A 23,364-nucleotide genomic window follows, 5' to 3' on the forward strand; every position below is an offset into this window, starting at 1 on the left:
TTGTGCCATGTCTTCTCTACATGTTTGTTAAAGATGCTTGGCCTATATATGTTATTACATCCTTGACATTGCTGTAACTTCTACTTGTGGATTAAGTGATCCTTCCCAAAGGGTGCAGAGGTGATTAGTCAGCCACCTTTGACCTCTCTCTTAAGCTGGACTTTGCAGCTGAACTTGAGAACCCCTCTCTTATTTCATGCACCAATAGAAGCAAACACGAGTGAATGGTAACACCAGAACTGCAAATGCAACAGCGCGCTGTGCTGAACGTGTTGGTGCAGAGTGTAGCAGAGTAACTGTGCCTTCTTTTTTTTTCCAAATTGTACTGTCGTAGTTTGTGAGCACATCATGCAAATGTCATATTTGCTGAATTACCAAAGTCTTCAGCAAATGACTTTTTATTCAGAATGTAATTGATATGCATATGTTCGCAGAGATCTGTTGATTGCACTGTTTGTTTTCTTTGTTAGGCATATGAATCTTAGGGTAAAGTTTATTTTTCCTGATAGCATGATATGTCACTAATGAAAATTATCTGAATAATAATTTTTGCTATGTAGTGAAGTTATCAAATAGTTGGCCATTCAAGCTTTAAAATATTTCTCTAGTATTCATCTATAAATAGTCGAATGTTCATGGAAAATGAATATGATAAAATCACAACATTTAGAACCGGAGTAGACTATAACTGAAAATATTTCCTGAAAAAGTTTTTTTTTGTTGTTTTGTTTTGTGTTTTTTTTTAAAGCACTAGTAGTTGACAAAGGAAATCTGAAAATTTTCTGAACTGATTTATTTTTCCCCTGAGCTACTTGTTCTTTCTGTGTGTGTACTTTTAATTGTTGGTTAATTAGTTGATAATCTTCCTTTTTAAGGATGAAAAAATGAACCTTTTATTTTCTTTCTCCTGAGGAGATAAATTAATTACTGAGAGCTTTATTGCTCCCTTCCAAAGAGTGAGAGAGAGCAAAAATCCTTCCCCAAAATCACAATGAAATGAAAATAGACCCATATGAGAGGGAGACCAGGGAATATTAATGGAAGACAAACAGTATTTTGATAGAGTGGACTGTTAGCTTGTTGGTACCTGTCACATTCATATAACCGTGACATTAGATCGTTCCAATGAAAGGGAAACATGGGCAAAATACCCGTATAAAGTCCAGGTTGTGCAGCGCATAGCACTCTTTTTTTACTGGAACATAAATTTATCAAAATAACATAATAATTGGCTATAGTTTGCATTAACCAGTTTTTAAAATGCAGGTTTTACAGCTGTATCACACTCAGAGGAACACTAAGCAGTGAGAAAGTTCCTGAATCCCTGGGCTGGTGGCTGTGGCAGGCGGGCTGTCCTCGGGAGGAGCAGAGCCCCGCGAGCACCACACACGGGTGCTCCAGCCTGGCAGCGTCGCCCACTGCGGTCAGCTCTGACAGAATGGGGACTGCACGTGTGCCGTCTGTGTGTCTGTGAGAAGAGTATACCAAGGTTCACGTGCAGAATCAGGCAGCGTTTACTTTGAATCACAGGATGGGTGAGGTTGTAAGGGAGCTTCTGGAGATCATCAACTCCCAAAGTCCCTGCTCAAGAGGGGCCTCCTAGAGCACAGTGCCCAGGTTTGGGCCCGGATGGATTTTGAGTGTCTCCGGGGAAGGAGACCCCACAGCCTCTCTGGGCAACCTGTTCAGTGCTCTGTCACCCTCACAGTAAAGATTTTCCTCATGTTCAGACAGAACATCCTGTGCGGTGGTTTGTGCCCATTGCCTCTCGGCCTGGCACCGGGCTCTGCTGAGAAGAGTCTGGCCCCGTTCTCTGGACCCTTTCCCTTCAGAAACTTGCACATGTCGATCAGACCCCCCTGAGCCTTCTCTTCTCCAGGCCAAACAGCTCCAGTCTCAGCCATCTCTCATATGAGAGATGCTCCAGTTCTGAATGGCAATATAGCTCTCCTGGGCATCAGCCACTCCTCCCATTTTGTATCATCAGCAAATTTGCTGAGGAGGCATTTCTATTCCTTCATCCAAGTCATAAGTTAAACAACACTGGACCCAGTATTGACCTGTGAGGGACACTGCCAGCTACAGGTCTCCGACTGGACCCTGTGCCAGTGATCACAACCATCTGAAACCTGTTAATCAGATGGTTCTCAATCCACCTCACTGTCTGTGCATCCAGCCCATAGTTCCTGGGCTTGCCTGTGAGAAAATCATGAGAGACATGCTGAACTCAGGATGAAGTGTGTCAGACTTTTTTCCTACACATGCTCTGAGTGCAGGAGAAGTAAGTAATTGCCCGCCCTCCCAGAAGGAATCTGTATTTATTATAAGTATCATACATGAGGTTGTGACTATACATATTTTGGGTGACTGATGAGAATTGGCTCGATAAACTTTTCTGTATGTGTTCCTTTTTTTTTTTCTTTTTTTCAGTTTGTGTGTGTGTTGTACTTGTTTGTATGCTTAGACTGCACATCCTCAGTGCTGGGCCATCACCATTTGTAGGGCTATATATTAAGTGCCTAGCTATATATTAAATGCCTAGCACATTCTTTTATGTAAAACAGTGGAATGAGACGAGGATGGGGGACTAAAATCAGATTACCTACTTTTCAGCTGAGGAACAAAAATCACAACTTGGGTAGTAGCAGATTACCAAAAGTTATTGTCAGGATCAATGTCTAGCAATGAGTGGTGTCATCCTACTTGCTGCTTGACAATGTCGTATTCCCCATGCATTAAATGAATAAGCATAAGATATCAGGTTCTGTTTGTTTTCATCTGTGGTCTTCCCAGGGGCTTGTTCTAAATTCTTTTTCTCTCCCTTTTGCCATGACAGCTAGTGTGTACTACTGCCCTTACAGGAATATGAATTTTAAATCTACATAAAGGTGTGTCATGGTGCTACTGGGGGTAATGAAACTGCTACTTCAGCCAAATGTGACAAAACTTCATTTCTGAAACAACTTGGTGAGTGTCCCATTATCACAGGGATATTCATAGACCCAGTGCCTTTAGTACTGTGAGGATGATAAAGGCATTGAAACCCATATGTCACTGGAAGATATGATTCAGCTCTATGTGGTTATCTTGCATATGTACTAAATTGCTATTCTGCTATGGCATGTCTTAGACAAAGCATGCCCACAGGCACTTCTGGACATAAGTGGCTTGCTATTTCATTTGATTGTAGCTAGCAGCTTCTTCATTCTGCAGTGTTTAACCCATTCTGTAACTTGAATCTTCATGTTTCAAATTATTTCAGTAAAACTAATGACACCAAGAGTATGTCCCAAATATCTGCACATTTTTTTACAAGACATCGCACTAGAAAGTGTAGTGGCTAAGGTGGTGGTGGCTTGATGGCAACAGGTGGTGGCTTCAGTGATGAGAGAAAAACGTTGGTATTCAAGGCGTTTCCATACTAAAAAGCTACTGAGATACGCTGTTCAAGAAATCAATAGTACGGCAGATTACACTTCTAGTGCAAACACTGAAGGATGATCACAAACAGAAATGGAATCAGGAATTCAGTATCTAGGCTCGCTGTGTTCCCATCTTTCCTCATAGTTTGGGGACGTTTAAAAATATTTTCTCATGTGACCAATAGTATTAAGCTTAGCGATTCCAGTTTGTGTTTTGAGTGCTGCAAAGGCTCTGGTTTGGAGATTTTGGTACAAGTCTGTAAATATTTTAAGGGAAGCTTCTACATAGCTTACCATACAAAGGCTTCAGTATAAATTAGATGAGTCAAAGCAAAGCCTCGCTTACGTAGGGAATTACTTGATTGGAATCAGTAAAATTATGTAAGTATTTAATTCAAAATAGTATTCATTTCCACCAATTCAGCCATTTGCTGTGTAATTCTTCTGTGCTTGTTTAGAACTGTGTGCAATGGATGACGAAGGTTGTGTCTGCTTGCTGAGCAAAGTAGTGCAGGTTGTACTCCGTGTGATTCAGTATTGCCAAAGGTAAGCTGTCCAGAGCGCACATTAGTGGAGTGAGTCTTGTATTGCATTTTAGCTGATTTCAGCAATAGTAAATAATCACTGAAGCGTATACTGCTGAGCAGTCCTTCAGATCGTAAGTGTTCGGCATAACTACTGTTTGCATGTGACCAAAATGGGAAAAAGGGAGGTGTATACAAAGGAGTGAATTATAACAAAGAGCACTTTCTGCTTCAATTCTTGTTCAGAAAACATATGTTCAGCCATGCAGGCAACAGTTGGGGTAAAGACACACTGTAGGTTTGGAAACAAAAGGCACGTTCTTTTCTTGAATTCACAATGTTTTCAAACATATTCACTTGTTGGGGACTAGCCTGTCAGCTGTATCTTCTTGCAAGCGTGATTTCTTTTTCCTGACTTCTTTCAAAAGCTTTTTCCCCCACAATGTTTTACACTTCATATAATCCACTGTGCATGGTAGGCCTGCTTCTGTCTTTGTGCTATTGATGATTCAGAGGTGGAGGGGCCATGCTCTGGGAGAATGTGGCTAAAGGGTAACCTTTCACTCACCCATACATCTGAAGGTGCTAAGCCACTCTTATTCCAAACATTGTGAGTGGGTCAGTTGCTCTTTCTTGATGCGATGGGTTATACTTTGCCTTTAGAGCACCGCTGAACTGGTTAGTGCAGCAAAAAGATTTTGAAAGTGTTGGTCTTTATACTTTTTTCAGATTTTTCATTGTAACCACATTGAATTGTCCAGCAAAAAAATTACTTTTTTTTTTTTTTTCTTTTCCCCTCTGCTGGAAATTCATTCAGTTTTGGCATGCCAGAATAATGTAAAACCACTTGGTCATAATTTTGTCTCAATTCTGTTTTCCTAAATATATGGTTCAAGACCCCAGTATAGATAGAATTATATAGGCATAAAGGTAATTTCCTTTCTCATGTAGGAATAAGCTCTGCCTATTTTACTTTACGGCCTTTAAATTCATACAGCTAGAAAATGTATTGCTTTAGCTCTGCAGAGGTAGTTAAATGGTACAACTTTTTAGTGTAGGTGAGACCTAAAGTTTTTATAGAAATGTTTGTGATCTACGCTCTGTAGGATTTTCTAGGTCGAACTACTCATCTATCAAGTCAGGTATTCATCCTTTGTTGTCAGCAGTGAATACCTCAAAGAGAGACAGAGCTCCCTACATTTTAATGCATGTAGGCTTGTTGTATTTAGAGCTTAAGCATATGTCTAACTTCAAGCATTCTACTCTATAATTGGGTTATGTACTTGCTTAGTTTAGATGTGCTTAAGTGCTTTAACTGATTGTGCGCTACTAAAAGTAATGGTGGAGGAGAGTCCATGATCTTTGTGAAAACATGAGACTTTGTTCCCTTTACCCTACAAAAAAAAGAAATCTTTCATAACATTCTCCATTTCTTTATATTTTATTTAAATGCAGACATACTATTTGACTCATTTTAATGTTGAAAGTATTCTATCAATTTTGGCTCATGTTTTATCTCTCTTTAGTATCTTACCTTTGTATGAATTTCTCATCTTATATGCCAGTGTTTCATGTGAAAGTAAAAATAGTTGCAAAGTGTTATGTTGGCTTTTGGATTATTCATGTGTTCTGCTGGAGTATTAGTATTGTTAGCTGAATTCAGCAGCCTGGACAATTACTGCTAATGAATGTCCAATTATTAGGATTTCCCACATAAGGCCTTTCAGAGTATGAAGGTAATTTAGACAACTAGAAAATCCACAGACAAGAAAACTCTATGTAAATATTTTCCAACTGGAAGGTGCCAGCAAATACATCCTTGCCAACATATGTCAAAACTGCCAAAAGATCTGTGAGGATGGGGATTAACTTTTTAGCACTGTCATCTTAAGAATCTGACAGGGAAACATTATTAAACGTTTTTCTTGACTGAATATGACTGAAAAGATGTTAACGGTAGATAAAACTAATATAAAGTAGTTAATGATAGTGACATATATTCCAAGTCTGCATTTTTTTCTTTTCATTGAGCTCTGTCAGACGTCCCAGAGAATACCACGGTTTTAAAATAAATTGGCCTTCCTTCTCAAATGAAAGTTGATGTTTTGTCTCCAGTCTGATAAAAGAAAGCACACGCTAGTGTATTGCTTTCTTTCAGGAATTTTTTTGTTTTGTTTTATAGGCTCTTTAAAAGTAAATTGTTTTAGATGTTGCAGTGACTTCTCTGACTCTCAGGAAGAAAACAGTTAATAATAATTTCTTTCCTTTCAGCTCCCTTGAGCCTACCTTCGTTGTACAGTTTGCATATAACAGCTAGTAAGAGTAGAATGTAGTGAACCTTAAACAAATCTATTAGGATCACCATGGCAAGAAACTGGGAAAATGGCAGGAAAAACGAACAATGATTTTGTAAACCCTCCAAAGGTCAGAAAAAGGCTTTCAGTAAGTATGCAGAGGCTAGAAATCAAATCCCATTTCCTATCATAAGAAACCAGTTGTTTTAGCAGCAGTGGTTAATGTACTGTATGTGAAAGATTTAAGACTAGTTGGAAAGCTTTGCTTCTGTTTTATTAGGCTGCTATTGAAAAGCCAACAGCATAACTTCAACTAGGTGCTTTGAGATTTCTTAATGGGCTGTCAAGGGCAAGACACCAGGTCTGTGCTATACTAGCTCTTTCCTGTACATTAAAACAACAGGGGCCAAATGATCATATACAGAAGTATGAATTACTTGATGCTTTCTCTGTTCCATATGGTCAGCCATGTCTTTGGCAATTAATCATGTACAGAATCAGTTGAGTGCTCTCTGAAGCATTGAAGTCAACATTTAGTTGTACCTGTGCCAGTGGGGGCAGTGGGGGTTGCAAGCGTAAAATAGCAGGATGAAGAGCTGCTGGCGCCGAAGCCAGAGCAGCTGGCTTCTATAAACAACACTTTTTTCCTCTTTACCTTTTTTTTTTTTTTTTTTTTAACTTTCTTTGACAAACATGAGCCATTTTTCAATATCATCCAAAACATGAGGGTTGCTGAGTGAATCTGTGATATCTGGCATAGTGGATTAATAAACAAAAGGCAGAGAATTGGGTTTAATGTGCCCAAATTGCTGGGTGATAACTTAAACCATACTGGCTACTTCCACATCTCAGTGGAAAAGGCTGCATTTACTCATATTTTAAGTTAAAAAAATTTAAAAGCAAAGAAGAAATGAGCAGTGGTTTGTAAGCAATTACTAGCTTTTTTATCACATGGAAGTTATGACATGTTAAATTAATATGGCTTAATAGATTACAGGTTCTTTTTTTCTCTAAAAGGCACAGTGTTCTGGTTTTGTAGACTTTCATCAGGGTACACTAACAGCTAAATAGTCACAAAGATAACAAGGAAGATGCAGAAAGGCTTAAATTGTAGCCCTGTTTACAGATTTTACACTTGCTGTTTTTCCTTCCTCTGCTAGTTATTGACTGTTGAGAGATGACTGCTACATTAAAGTGGAAGTGATTAGTAAAGATTCAGAAGCTTATCGTATTTAAACTGGTGATGAGTAAATTCAATCTTTAACTCGGAATGAAAAATCTCATTTGTTGACCCAATAACATGGGACCAAAAGATGAACTGTCCCAAGTGCCACTTCAGCTCAGACTGAAGGCTAGTTTGTTTGACAGAGTATTAGGCTTTGTGTCTCCAGCTATACATGTTTCTAATCCTGAGAGGTCTGTATTGAAGGAAGGGAAATCAAACTTTAAAAGACTAAAAAGGTACCAGCGTGGTTTTTTTTGAGTGTGTTATTGAGGATGCTTTGTTTGTTTGTTTGTTAAGCAGAATAGTCCCTTATTTATGTTGGAACGTAATTTCTTCTGCTGTGTATGCAAGAAAAAAAAAAGTATACCAGTTATCCTGTTACAATAGCTTTAAGACTAATAAAAAACATAATTTTAAGCATGTATCCTGGATATAGTAATAGTAATAATAGTAATATGTAATTCTAACAGCTTCTATTCAGACATGTCACTGATATATTTCATCAGTGGCAATGAGATGAATATGATATTGGTCTTTTAAAATACATTTCTTGCATAGTAAATATGTCAGTATAGCAATAGATATTTAGTTCTGCCATTGAGCCAGGAGGAAGGTAAAGGATATCATTTGCTAAACAGCCTTGCATAGAAGACCAGATTGGCAGCTGCTTTATATATGCGTATGTACTTTGTTTTGTTTTGTGTTTTTTTTGAGGTGGGTTCTGTGTTGTTGTGTTTTCCTTATTTTTAAGACTGTGCCATTTGGGAATTACAGAGGAAATGCCCTAAATATTTAAATAGATTTATAAGGAAAAAGGGGGAAGATTTGAAGATGTTAACATTGCTATTTATTAAAGACACATGCTGGCCAATGAGACAAGAAGTTGCTTCCCCCAAGTGATAAGCAATTTACGTAATCTTGTTGCTTGGGTTGTCCAGGATATGTTTTTGCCAGCTCAGGAAGCAAAAGAAAGAAAGTTTCAACAATCTGTAAACATTACCACCCTCAAGAATCTCTGCGAGCCCAAGGATGAGATAAGACAGGCTGTAGGGCTGGCTGCATTGTTTGTTTATTCGACTGTCCTCTGGTCCCAAGTGTGCTGAACAACACTGAGTCAGTGTTGAGTCCAGTTCAGCTAAGTGAAGGCTTCACTCAGCGTTGGGCACAGGGGGCCTCTGTAGACAATTATCTGTCATTAAAGAACATTAAAAGGATTGAGACACGGGGTCAGATTTTCTTTGATGGGATGTGCAACTATAGTGATGTTCAAAAGAAGGTCATTCCTGCCCTTTAGAGTAGGGGTGGTATCGGCTGGGTTTCTGATGGATTTTTATCAGTGTTGATGTGAGGAAATGGCTTTCCCAGCTGATAACATCTTTGACCGAGTTTCTTGAACCCTTGACCTTTATCAGTCAAGGTATATATTGAATCCCCTTGTTAAAAATAAATCCCAAAACAAGTTACTTGCAAAACCCAATCTTTCAAAGGAGGGTGTTTTGTAATATAATTTTACCCAGAATGCTGCTTTATTTATTGCAATTTAGGATTTTTATTGAGACAATAAGAATAGCGAGTTATTAAGAAATGCCTCTATAAAAGCTACATATCAAACCCTGCACTCGTATTCCAGGTAACCTTACTGCCCTTAGCACTCCTAGGAAACAAGTAAATCAGTTAAATTGCTATGTATTGTTGTTGTATGTTGCTTAATGTACTATTTCACCCTCAAGGTAGCTGCAACAGTACTCGCAGGGCTCAGTAAAGAAGCGTTTATGATGGCAGTGTCAAACTGCGCTTGACTTGAACTGTCTGCATCACCAGAGAAATGAAAGGTGTTAACAGAAGTCTGGGGCAATATAGTTGTTCTCTCAGTAAAAATTAAATTATGTTCAATTTCCAGAATTATGATGTAGAAGAAGGGGATTTAAGTTAGTGGAATGTCATAACAAAGTCGCAATTTGGCTGGGCCATCAGTGTTCATACACAAGCGTTACGTGACCGTGAGTATTTGGAGAAGTGGTCACCCAGCTTTGCTGACTGATAAAACTCCAATGACATCCTGTTTTGATAAAATTTTAACTCAAACGTCCCTAGCAACTATCAGTTCTCCATGGTTTACACTTTGGGAACCACTTATTTATTTAGGGGATCTTGATGCTTTTTGCCTGCAAATAACTATACTAGCAGATTTGTCTGGCATCACATCATTAAACTTTGTGGCTTTTCTGCAGTCTTGGAGGGAAATAGACTTAGACACCATCACCAGCTTCACCATATCCTGTGGATTTCCCGGTGCCATTGTGAATAATAAGGGTATCCAAGAATTCCAAAAGGGAAATCCTGGTGTACTGCCACATGGTGCTGTGGCCAGTCTGATCGTGCTGTTATATGGAGATAAGTTTTACCTGTAGTGCTGTGTCAAAAGTCTAGAAATACAAATGTTAGAGCCTTAAGAGGCATATTTATTCTGAATGGCAAGGACTGTTCATTTTCATCTCTTGCAGGATGTACATCTCTTCATCTGATGTGAGTGTGTCTCACGTGTTGAAGTCCTCTATCAAATCCTGCTTTAACTGCACAGTTCCTGGAAGCGAGCCTAAGATCAGGCCTGTTGAAGTTGGTGGATAGGAGAGCTTGTGGAAAAGATGTTGTAGGTCAATGCAAGGGAAACCCATGTCGGAGAATCATTATCTGAAATTATTCCCTGGCTTCTCATTTCCTTTGTAATGTCAGAGCAGGGTCAAGAATGTGATCTATCTAGACAGAGTTTTGGACATTTGGTGGCTTTTAATGTTTGTTTGTTTGGTTTTTTGTTTGTTTGTTTGTTTTTTCTTTTTTTTTTTTTAAAGAAACTGTTCTTTCTGATATGTAAGTTTGATATGATGGGGTGAGGCCTTTTGGTAGGCCAACTGACAGAGCCGGGAGGTGGAGTGTAAGATGGATGCTTTGTAGTCTTTGTTATCTGATGTTGTTGTAATAAAAGTATTTTCTATATGAATCCTATCATGCTTGCCTTTTGCAACCATCATCACGGTACCAAGGCCACTGCTACTTTGCATGGCTTAACAAGTGTATAATCTGCATATTTTTCTATCACATGGAAAAAAATGCCAGACCAAGAACAGATCTTCCTGTTTTCACAACCTGAAGATAATGACCATTTATCTCGCAGAAGCCCCAGAGGAATCTGTGCGTGTCCACTTGGGCAGGACAGACTGAAGTGTGCTGTGATGCTGAGAAGGAGGCTGTGTGCCATGCCTGTTCGTCTTGTTCCCATAAAAGAGGCCATGCTGGGGGAAGCATTTATAGTTACTGGTGATATTTGAGCTGGGTTTTGAAACTCAATTCCATAACTGCTCAAGTCAGAAACATATTTTTAGCATCCTTTTCAGTGGAATAAACTAGGTTTATGTAAGGATTCCGTCCACTTAGTCACATTCTTCCCAAAAGCATTTAGATACTTTGGTCTGGTTGTGGAATATGTGAATGAAGGTTAGAGTATCAAAGATAATTAAGTGAAAATCAGAGGCTGTTTAAGGAGAGAAAGAAAAATAAATTATTCCCACTGAAGGAGAAGACTTCAGCATGGACTCAAGCTCTGTGGTGTGGTTGGACTGCTGCCTGTGCAGTCAGCACAGCAGTGTACACGTCAGTTGAATGAGCATCAGCATATTCTGGTTTTGCCCCAAGTTTGCAGCCATGGAAAGCATAGGGGAAAGAAGAGGAGGAAACTGTGAATGAGTTTGTAGTAGTAGCAGGCAAAGGAGGAGTGATGGACTTGGAGTTGACTGGCTGGGTGGCTGAAGGACAGATCTGCAGTTTTGTTGGTTTGACTGTTAATGCAACATTTGGAAAGGCCAACAACTTGAGCTCTGCAGGGCCTGAGCGTTAGCCTGCTCCACAGTGAAGTCTGCTGTATGTATTTTTTTCCAGCAATTTGTAGTGTATTCCATAAAGAAAAAAAGGTAGAGTTTTGCTACTTGTTTACTTGAAATATTTAATGACAAATAGAGCATGGGGACATGATTAGAAATTCCTTTCAGAAGATGAAATACAAACAGGAATTGTGTTCAGTAGGATAAAAGGGTTGGAGGGAGTCCCCCAAACAAATGCTGTAGTAAGGGAAACACTTCTGATATAATGTGATATAAGAAAATGTTAAAAAGAGAAGAGAATTGTATCTTTAAAAAAAATGTTAGAATGCACAATGTCTTGTTATGTTACTTAAGGCAATGAGATTTTAAGGTTTACCTTATGTGCCATGTACATTGATTAAGTACTGAATATATGGTGGCCATTTCTAACCATCATTTACTGTATTGATTTGTCAGCAGTGGAAGTGTAATAAAAAAAGGTATTGATTTACTGTCCTTATTTGCTTATGGGCTTTTTATTAATTTTACACATTGTTTCCTATTTCTAGATTATAATTTTTATGTGTTTTTCCCCTTTAAGTCAAGCCTGGTCCTCCATGAAGTTAGAAAAAAGGAACAAACTGAAGAACAAAGGAATGAAACCATCCACTGCTTCTTGCTAGTTCTTACAGAGCGACAAAGGCTACGTAAAGAGTGGACAGCAAGGTGAGACATTGGAGAAAGATAGTGAGCTATTGAAATTAGAAATAAGTCTATCAAATATAGTTCTATTAAACCACTTCTAGGGAGTCAAAAAAAAAGTAGATGTTTAAAAAAATTCACAAGTTTTACAGTTCAACTGGTATTTTTCTCTGAATGGAAGAATAACTTAATGTTTCTGCTTCTGATTTCAGATATAATTTGTGGGGTAGAATGCTCCTTTACTGTGCTTATGTAGTGCAATGTATTGAGAATACCTTGATAGACAGCATAGGTATTTGAGGATTGCTGTTGCCTTAAATGCCCTGAGGTTTTCCTTATACTAGGAACAATATGAGCAATATGCCCAGCAGGCTTGCCATACTAAAAGGTGTCCATTTTGCCTGCTTTCTTCACAACGCTCACACTTCTTGTGGTGCCCTACTTGTGTTAACCAGATTGTGTTGGGTGAGATTGGCATACGTGTACATATTTCTAGAGTTCACATCATGTTGACTGTTTTATTATACGTGGGTTCTTAAATTGAGCATATTGCTCTATTACGAGCACGTGATGTTATTAACAATTTTAAGAAGTTATTCATGTTTGTATTTCAAAAATTTATATTACTGTAGTCAGATGGATGTATTTTGGAAACAGTTGCCTAATACTTCTAGTTCTTCCAGAAATATGTGAATTCAAAAAAACAAAATTGCCATATGCAACTGTCTTTCCAGCATCTGCCTTCTTCTCTTTACCTGTGGAGTCCATCTCAACTTTTTACACATTTCTAAAAGCGGTAGATCTGTATTTATTTATTTATTTTTCTTATTTATGATAAATAATTACATATAATACCTGTTAGTCTCTGAATTTTTTCTTCCAAATGTATAGCTCCTTTTAAGACCAGGAGATGTCCTGCGCTTACAATGAAATACAGGTTTTAGTCAAATTTTCTTTATGAGACTTGGTTTATCAAAATTAACACTTAACTGGCGTGATTTTTGACCTGCACTATATGTTCCAATTAAGAGAGTTCTCCTGTTTGTTTGTTTGTTTGTTTGTTTTGTTTGTTTTTAATGTATAACTTAATGAAATGTCCTGAAGTTTCTTAGATTGACTAGAAATTCAGTTGTAGATAATCAGATCTGACACTTGTCTGGGTTTGCTGCTCCCAGTAATTGTATTGATTGCACTTGAAATATTTTAGAAGCTTTAGATAGAAATTAAGCATTGCTACATAGGAGCACCTATTACAACTTAGAAACAGTGTTTTTATAAATTTGTTTCTGTATGCATGTGTGATGTTTATTTGTATAGTATGAGTTGAGAACTCAGAGTAGAAAAGAGCTCAGTGAGGTGGGTCTGTAATATTGTTCAGATTGTATGTGTGTTTTGTTTCTTCCTTTTTAAGAAATTTAAGAGAATTATATTGTTTGTGTGTTTTGGGTTTAGGTTTTTTTTTGGTTGTGTTTTTTTTTTTTTTCCATCACCATACTTCATAAATACTGCAAATAGTTTGAGTACGTTGGAAACAGAGGAAATCACTTAAAGCTTTTCCTTGGGACACATGCATCCTCGTTGTGAACCAGAACAGAAAGCTTCCTAGAGATAGAACAAGGCTAAATAATTGTAATGAGTGGAATATCTTTTTCATGTTTGTTTAGCTTAACAATAATACCCTAATATACTAAGTCAACAGGAATCACAGCAATCAAGAGTCATTTAAAAATAATGTGGTTACAGTGTTTCTGGCCTCCGCTTTTACAGTTCATGATTTAATCGGAGGCTGGAGCCGACGTTGCAGTTGTAGACATAGCCTTGTCTGACACACAAATGCCAGAGCTCTTGGGTGGGGGTAGGGAGAGGCTTAGAAGCAGACAAAGTGCAGGCCTCCTTAAAACTAAACACCTGAAAGAAAATTTCAAGAGCATTGTGCCTTGAAAGTTCTGAAAGAAAGTGTCCTTTGAGTATTAAATATCCTTAATCCTTTTTCTTTCCATTTGATGTTTCCCATCCCAGTGACCTATCTGAGTCTCATCCATATGATCTGCATAAACAGACTGTTACCATACACCTCACTTCACTTCATCAAAGCTTCAGCTCCATGTCTGGAATGAAGCACTGACTGTGGTAGCCATCAAGCATACAGTGGTGAAAGTTATAAAATGTCCGCCGTGGTACGAGCAGGGCTGCCCATGTTTTAGAGATCAGTCTATTGTGTACTTTGGAATTACATGAGAAAAATGTGCTTGGACAGGAAATAATTAGCACTTGTCAAAGGGCAGGCAATAGGTTACAGTATTTTACTTTCAACAGGCTATCAGGGGATCAGCTAGATTAGATAATAGAATTTTTTTTCCTCTGGAAGTTAAATACAGATGACTCTAATTACCTTACATTGTGCATTAGAGAGCACATTATGAATAGTACAACTCCAAGAAATTTAGGTCAACGAAGGGAGGGCAGCTGGCAAAAACTTTACTCTGCACTTGGTCTTCGTAGAATTATGTAGGCATTCTGTTCGTTCACATGTTTTATTTGTCTTTGTCACCTTAAGTAAAAAAAAATAAAATAAATCTGGGAGTTGTTAGTATAAACGGATTGAAACTTTACAAATTTGCCTTTCTCAGAGGAAAAAAAAAGAAGGTATCTGTCACGTTTTGGTGTGTGTACATGTCTACGTGGATAATGCATCTTACCACATCCTTTGCTTTGAAGTTGTACCAGTGCTTCTGCATATTAACCAGTGGAAAGCACTCTAAGCTGTTAGTTCAGCACCATAGTCCAGGCTGCGTGGTAGCACGTAGGTGTTCCAGCCCGCCGTCTCGTATCCTATCAACTTGAAGATGTCGTTGGTCTCATAGTTACTGTACAGGTCTTCCAAGGATTCAAGTTGTTCCCTGTTGAGTGGCAGTGATCCAAAAGACTTCAGGTAGGACTCAGTGAATGTCCTCTAAGTGTTAACAGAAATGGTCCAGAGTTGCTTAAAGCCTCAGATTTGTTTATACTGCTTGATAGCGCCTGATGGACAGGTTGTTATAGCTGTTAAAGAGCTGCTCTAGCCCTTTGAACTGACCCTTTCTTAACCTCTGCTTAGAAAAGGTCACCCTTCGGCTTATGGAGTGAGGGGAACCTCGGACTCTACTGTAACAAACAGAGGGTAAAGGGAACAGCTGTGAATTTTGGGTTAACCACAAACCTGTGTAGACTTTTTGGGGTCACTCTATGATAATGAAAATTGTTACCAAATTATATGGAAGTTTAACAGCAATAGTGGGAAAGAGAGGGTGGAGTCTAATGCATTGGGTTTGATAAATGAAGTGTGAAGTTACCCATCTGGCTCTAGACAGCCCTCTTTTTCTCTGCAAAAGGGAAACATTTAAAAATAACCATGGTACATCTAGAATCAATGACCCATACAGAGAGCTGGAATAGATCAAGATTTAACGGTGACTGTGGAAGAAATTATCATTTGAAAAGTGAGACAAAGGATGAAAAAGTACAGTTCAATATCTGCACCTGATTCATTTTCAAAAATGGTCTTAATATTTTTAGCCCGCTAATGATGCTATTGACATTTTTTGATCTTTTTAACTGGAAACAGGAAAGTTGTTAATATCATAAAGAAACAGTTTGGCCAAAAAGAAAAAAAAAAAAAAAAAAGTAGTACTTGAATTTCAAGAGAGAATGTTGTACTTTTGCACATTGGTGAATGTCCAACAGAACTGGGCAGCACAGCTCAATAAAAATTCTCTCATTCCTCCTCTTAATAAAACTTGTACCAAGTTATAATAATATTGCCTTTAAGGCATGGATGTCATATTCTGCTTAATTGCTAGTAGTTTTTGTTCTATTTTTTGTTTAAATACATTGCTACCAAACTCATCTGTCATCAAGCAATCAACAATAGATTAATTTAAAGGATAATTTAACTACATTGAAAATATTAACTCATAGAAAAAGATGGTTAGTGAAGTAATTATTAAAATCAATCTTTTTCATGCAAAAAAATTTATTAGTCTGAAATGGTTCTGTTATGAGGCAGCCTAGCGTCCACTATGCTATTTCACTCAGGGAAATTTGCACCATTTCTCTTAAGGGAAATTCAGTCAGCTAAGGAGAAATGTGAAGTTTTGGATAAAAATCTAATGATGTGAAAAGTTTGATAGGAAAAACAAAATTATTCATGATAGTTGTATTCTCATAGTTGTGCTAGTTGGATTCCGAAATCTTAATGGAGTTCTCTCTAAACCATCATATAATGACAAATTGACATAGTGAAAACAGAATAAACATTCAATAAATAATTTAAACCAAAGTAAACAGAATTCTTCTGGTTCATGAGATAAACAGCAGAAAAGTGTTAATTGATTATATCTTGTAAGAATCAATAGCTTAAATCCTTGGCTCATTGAAATATTACAGTGAGAAAAATCTATTTTATGAGGTCATTGCTACAACCCATAGCATTTTGTGGATCAGATCATTGTGTATTTTTTAGAGTTATATTCTTCTGTCTGTACATAACCCCTCAAAAGAGAACCTCTTACTCATGGCAAATAGTATGAGCTCCTGGTTTCACGTCAAACTTAACTACAATTCCTTAAAGTTTTTGATATATTTTGTTGTTTTCTGTTTTGAAGAAAAGTTGTTTTTATTCTTGCACATTACCTCTGTCTACATTGGAATTTTAAGTCATGCCTAAGAAGGTAAATGAGGTAGATTTTGCTCTTAGCTCCGGTAGCAGAAAATGTTGATGTGAAGAAACCTTTTATTCTGTAACGAGAGAAAAGTCAACTGGTTAAGAAGTTAACGTGGGCTCTGGGTAAATTGGAGTAGTTTTCCTTCTGTCAGACTCAAGAAGTCAGTAACTGCCAGATTTTAAAAGAAACGTGGTAAGGCCAGTTCAAAGACTGGTTGACAAATATCACAGAATATAACTATGTGAAATATGAACACTTCAGAAACAGGAACTATACCAGTGCCAAAGCTTTAACAGTTAAAGGACAGAAGTATCGAGTAAAGTCTGACAGAAAGTGGAGAAAATATTTATGTTATTTACAACTTTTGCAGTTGTTTTGTGTAATGTTAGCATGACAGATTTTTTTTCTTTTGTGGGAATCCAGCGTCTATGTTTCTGAAATTAGTAACGATCTCAGTATACACAGCTGTGTGATCTCCAGTGGGATTTTGTAACAGTCGTCCTCTCTAGGCAATAAATGTGTCAGCTGGAATGGATATTCAGTAAGTTAGCAACAAGCATAACAATTAGCAACAAACAAGAACAAATTTTGATTCATCATTTAGGAAATCACACGGGGAAAAAACAACCAAACAAACAGAAGATTAGATTGGATTTGTTTGATTTTCTTGTGTGTTTGTGTTCTTTCAAAGAAGAAAATTAAACTATTCAGCACCCATTTTGTAACCTAAAAAAAAAATTCTAGAAAGTAAACTCATGTTGTGAGTTAGATGATGATACTGAATACAGCATGTTAATGGGGAAGATGCTCTGAGGCAGACTGCAAACCAACCTTGCAGCTTTTAAATGAACGTAGAAAATGCTGAGACTTCAATGAAGTTGTCAGGTCTCCTGCTGTAGTTATGCTTAGACATCAGCTGCCTCGATTGACCTTTGACTTCTCTCCGGTTCCTTATTGCCAGACTTCTTTCGCTTCGTGTGACCCTTCCTGTTCTCTGCCTGTCTTTCACCTGTGTTTCTTGTTCTGGGGAGTCTTTGAAGCAGCCAGGCCTGGCATCAATAGGTACAAGTACTTTGCACAATGGAAGTACTGCTTGATTAAATCTTGCTGTTTAACAACCACTCTTATTTTCTTTAAAGCGGCTTTGACCCTTTACCCTTGAAAAAAAAATCATTTACAAGCTTGGATATTTACAGGAAATGGTTCTTACCTGGTGATGTCACTATAGACACAGCAAATATGGTATAAAAGACATCTTTTGGTATAAGGACTTTAAACGAATGGTGCATGGCAGTCTAGGAGGAAAGTCATGGAGATCACCTTTGTGTGGCTTTTGTGTGCATCCTCTGTTATGCCACTTTGTGGAGGATTGTTTATTCTGATGGTTATGTTACCATTTTAGTTTAGTTTTAATTCTCTGTTTCTGAAAACCCCAACGAGATGCATCATCCCATACCTGAATAACTACAGGGTATATTTTTCCTCATATCCCTTTTTTGATTTAATGCTTTTCTTCCTTGTATGATATATATGATATATGATACATATAATATATATATAATCCTTCTGATGTGTCAGAAGGATTTTTCAAAAATGACACTTCCAAATCTGACAAATGACACAATTTAGTCTTAATAGTGCAATTAAAGTTTCCAAAACTATGCGATAAATAATTTTCTCGCTCTACCAGAGTGCATTTGATTATTTTTATTTTTAATAGTTGGCTAAGTTTTTTTGAAGGTTTGAATTTATTTTGCCTGGACAGGTTTATCAAGTCAGCAGGGGTGACATTTCCTTATTTAAGCTTTCATAATTGCAGTACAAGAAAGATAGTGTTGTTTTTCAAGGGGTTTGACAATGATTTGCTCACTACCACTGGGAGATCTCAGTGCTGGAGATGGAAATTACTGTGTTTCCAGACTGCAGGAGACTGGAGAGTGAATAGATCACAGAGGTGACAGAGGTGACAAATTTATAATCTGTGGAGACAAAGTGTTACCCACATCATCAGACAGTTGAACCACAAAGTAGCATTAGCATCAGCTGTCATCATTCCTGCAAGAGAGAATGGTGTCTGCCAGGGGCAGGGAAAAGGAGAAAAGCTGGGAGAATCCTGAGCATTGTACCGTACTCCATAGCTGCCCACGCCAGCTGAAGACATGGTGTTACAAACTAGGGATCAAGAATGATGGTCAAGACAACGCAAAATTCTCATAGGTATATTTTGCCTTAGACACTGAGTTTTTTTCTTCTGCAATATTAATCCGTACTTACCTTTGCCTTAGCAAAGTGTGTTGCTGTCATGGTATGTAATATACCCAAAAAAATAATTTGCAAATTTTGTAGAAATTAAAACTTTGTCAAAAAAAAAAATCAAAAAACAAAAAACTTTTAAATGTATCTAAAGATGTAATTATCATCTCTGTAAAGCATTAGATGCCTTGTCCAAACAGGACGTGGTTGTTAAGGTTATTAGTGCCATTATCATTGCAGTAAAATTTGGTTTTATGATGGACAAAGCTAACTGGATTTGGAAGAACTGTGTTCAATACCTGGTATATGTTACCAGCGCAGAAATAACAGGATAACAAAGGCTTCACCTAGCCAGGTGGTGTGCTTATGTCATTGCATGAGACATGAGTGAGCAGATGCTTGTGTAAGTTCATGACTTAAGTCTTAAATGTTGTCAAACTTGTGTTGTTAAAGTTTTTCCACATATCTAGAATTTGATGGCTCCAGGGATTGGTAATGAAATACAGAGCCTTTTGTTTTCAGGTCAGCAGTTCAAATGTGCTTCAGGTAGATAGTGCCAAAGATTATTCCCATTGGATATCTGTGTTTGATGGCCTATGCAAAATGCATTGGTTCTTGAATCCTGGTAGGCAGGTGTGTATATCACGTAAAGCAACTGTTACAGCTGATACTAATTGGTACCCTTGCTGGCATTCTCAGAGCAGCCAAAAATTAAATGGATGTAGAAGCTGCGCAAGATGCTGTCAGTGCTCTGAGCGCTCTAGGTGATGGTTGGGAGGCAGAGAGTATTGAGGCTGATTGAAGGCGAAAAGAGGATGGCAGTCTGTTGCATTGCTCTGTATTGCTCTCTATTAATTTTATTTATTTTTTTACACTAAAAGTTATGGTAACATAGATGCCTGTACACAGATACGTGGTGAGAAAGTGCCGTGGTAAACTCCTGGCCAACGTCAACATGATTGCACAAAGTGCAATCCACTGGGAGGCTGAAGGCTGGGCTGGAGGTGTAACTAATCAGAGAAATGAAGATGAACTGACGAATAGAATCAGATCCGTTACTTATTTTGACTACAAATGAGATTTTTCTGGCATTTTAAACATTTGTGCTGTTTATTTTGTTTGAATTTTCATTTCTAAATGTATAATTACTGTGAAATTACTAAATGACAAACTACGATGATGTTTAAAATAGCTAACAAAGGAAGTTGGCATTTCTTAAGATGCTCTGTAAAATTCGAGACCTTAGGGACCTGTTACATAGCACGCATTTGTTTCATATTCTTTGTTTTATGTTTTTAAATGACAGCAGCCCCAAATGGAAAGCATATTTAATAGTAGCAAAAAAATGCTGCTATGGATTACTGAAAAATTTGAGTAGTTAAGCCAACAGGGATACTTGAAGAGGTATGCAACACCTCAGTTTATAACCCACAATACTTAATTGTGTTTCCATATTGGCATGTACAAGAGATTGGCTTGGGTTGGTGATGGAGCAGGTAGGACTTGTGGGTAAGAAGTGTGTTAAAAGTAACATCTGTGGACATAAAATACATAATTTGAAATTGAGATAAATAAAACAAAAAGAGGACATGAGTTGTATCAGGATGATTAACTGAGAAACAGACTCTAAGAATGCGGGGTTTGTAGGGAAAACTGAAGAAGACTATTAAGTGGTGAAGTGAAGGCAATAATAGAAAGGAAAAGGAAATATTTCTGGGTATTTTCAGATCCGCTAAGAAGAGCTTGTTCCACTCTTTTTACAAAGGCAAGCTTGAATGGTCCCATCAGATATGCCTGTGGCTGTGTTGGAGTTAGCTTCAGCTCCAAATTATGCTGGGGGGTATTTTAATACAAGTTTATTAGGCCATGATTTTAACTTTTTTGCCAGTTCCTTTTTTTTGCAAGTCAACATTTTCTCTTTTTTATTTTCTCTTCAAAACTATCAGACAAATTCCTTGGCTTACCAAGTGATTTGTGATGGTTGTGATGGTTACGGAAATAATATCAATCTGAATTCAGTCCACACAAACCCATAGTGTGAGTTATTTTGATCCGCCAGATATTATCACTGCAATGGATATGATCCTTGTTTGGATCAGAACATGATTGTTTGGGTACCAATTTAGAGTGAATTTCCGTGATTACAAATTTACAATTTATGATTGGAATTTTCAAATATTAGATTTTCAGATTTGCTGTTTCTGCAAATCTTCCTGCCAGTGCATTAATTTGTTGAGCAAATAAAATGATTTTAGTCAAATTCTGTAAAATATTAAATGTTTTCCTATAAGGTTGGTGTAAATAATCATTATTTTGCATAATCTGCTCAGTTTGCTTTCCCAGTAATATTATGAAGTTTCATCTAGGCTGAATAAATGAAGTTTTTTTTCTTGTTTTCGAGCCCTGAATTGTATTTAAACTCAATTTTAGCAAGTGCCCTTATCTAGTAATGGTGGAGGTGCTATGGGGGTGTAGAGGCGCTGTTTGGTAAGGTCAACATTTGGTCTTTTTGACTGGGAAAGAATCTTATCAGAATTATTTCTGACAACCTAGTAAAGGTGGATTTGAAAAAGTGCTCAGGAGATGAGAAGTAATCGATGTGTCCACTCCAGATGACTTACCAGCTGTACGGCATGTTCAGCATGTTTACTGTAAGGCATTCTTTACCACATTTATGCTCTAATTGTTTTATATTTTATATTAGACCACGCTGAAAGTATCGAGATGCGTCTCCTTCTGCTCATCTTTGGAGGTGTGCATCAACCCGAAATCCAGATCTGTGTCTGGGGGCAGGCAGGAGGCTGGAGGAGGGGAGGGAGGGGATTTGAGGTGTGAGGGTGTAACGCTGGACAAGGCTTTTAGCTGTTCTGCTTGCCTGTAGGTGACACTGTTGCACCATTTATCTGTATATTTTCACATATCTTGTCCAGGGACAAAAAAAAAAAAAAAAGAAAAAAAGTTTCATTAAAATAATTTGAGAGAGAATCAGATAAATGCAGTACGCTAATGATTCCATAAGGCTTTGTCAGACAGCGGAGCCTTAGATACAGCCAGATGAATGGCATCTTCTTCTTCGCGACGATGGCAGCGGCTCATAATGTTATTGCCGATTAACTAGCTCCCTAGTATTGCTCCTCCAGTACAGTATCCCCTTGACAGGCAAGTTGCTAAAAGGATTGCTCGGCATGTTTCTAAAGACTAATGTAATAAACCAAGATGATAATACGCTGTTGAAAAAAAAATCTTAATTTGCTGCTAAGTTATGGCAATATAAAGTTAAAATGTTTTTCTCTGCTCAAGTAATTTAAATTAATAATGTGTGCCATTAAGTGAATTCTCAGAGAGGATTTTTTCTTCTTTGCTATTAAGTATGCTGGCTACAGAGAAAATGAAATATTCTATGAGGCTTGAGCAATCATCTATCTCTAAGCTACAGTGTGCCTGCTGCCAGATGTTCAGGTGCCGGTGCTGCTGCTTTGACATGTATATCTCTTCCAGGCAAAAAACAATATATACATCAGTCCAGGTGCAAGGTGGCCTTGCCAGCAAACCTGCCTCCTTCTAGCTGTGACATTCATCCGCTCCCCGTCAGAATGTGTACGTTAGGAGGGGATTGTAATTAACCCCTGGAAAGCCTGGGTTTCACAAAAGTGATGTGCGCGGTAATGATATTGTTAGGTTCCTTAATTTCCAGTTTCACCATCAATTATGCCATGTGTTTCATCCAGTTGGTGCTACCCTCCCAGTGTTAATTACAACCTACAAGACTGTTACAGTTAATTTTATGGCAAGCATATTGTCTCTTCAAGGCTCCACAGCAGCTCATAAATTATCTTGAAGGTAAAATGTAACTTGGGGAACTAGTTATGAAAATTCCATCCATCTCGCTTAGGAGGTGCAGCTGCTACTGTCAGCTGCCTCACTGCCGCATTGTGAAGGAATTATGGTGGGTCAGGTTTAAGAGGCTAGGCCCGGGCTGTCACCGAGGAGAAAGGCTGTCCTGGCCCTGTCAGACAAGTACCTTCTGCCAATCCCTTGTGGCTTCACTTTGCAGGCAGTAAAAGGCAGGCGGTGCAGGTGGATGGTCCCCAAGCTGTCTCTATTCATTACTTTACAGAAACTTGCTTTAGGTAGGCAGGTACGGAGACCTTTCCACTGTTGTCATAATGTTAGGCATCATCTGCAAAGTGCAAGATAGATAACTCTATAAATAACTCGCCGATCTGCCGGGCTGCGGTAGTGCAGAAAGATGATTAGCACCGTAGACACACATGAAGTAGCTCACTGGTTTGCAAAATGACTGTTGGTTTAATTGTAGCAATAGCTGGTTTGGAAGAGCACATCTGTTCGCTTTTATTTCACATGCACAATATGAGGAGGCGCAATT

General features: G+C 37.9%; 1 protein-coding gene across 1 annotated transcript in view; it reads left to right on the forward strand.

Moving 5' to 3' along the window:
* FTO (FTO alpha-ketoglutarate dependent dioxygenase) overlaps nt 1–23,364 on the forward strand; it is a 238,135-nt gene that overhangs the window by 95,061 nt on the left and 119,710 nt on the right. The window contains exon 8 of the mRNA XM_032195753.1: nt 11,921–12,045. Within this exon, the coding sequence (XP_032051644.1) occupies nt 11,921–12,045 (125 nt within the window). The remainder of the gene's footprint in view (nt 1–11,920; nt 12,046–23,364) is intronic.

The sequence above is a fragment of the Aythya fuligula genome, chromosome 12, assembly GCF_009819795.1.
Source record: "Aythya fuligula isolate bAytFul2 chromosome 12, bAytFul2.pri, whole genome shotgun sequence".
Lineage (NCBI taxonomy): Eukaryota > Metazoa > Chordata > Aves > Anseriformes > Anatidae > Aythya > Aythya fuligula.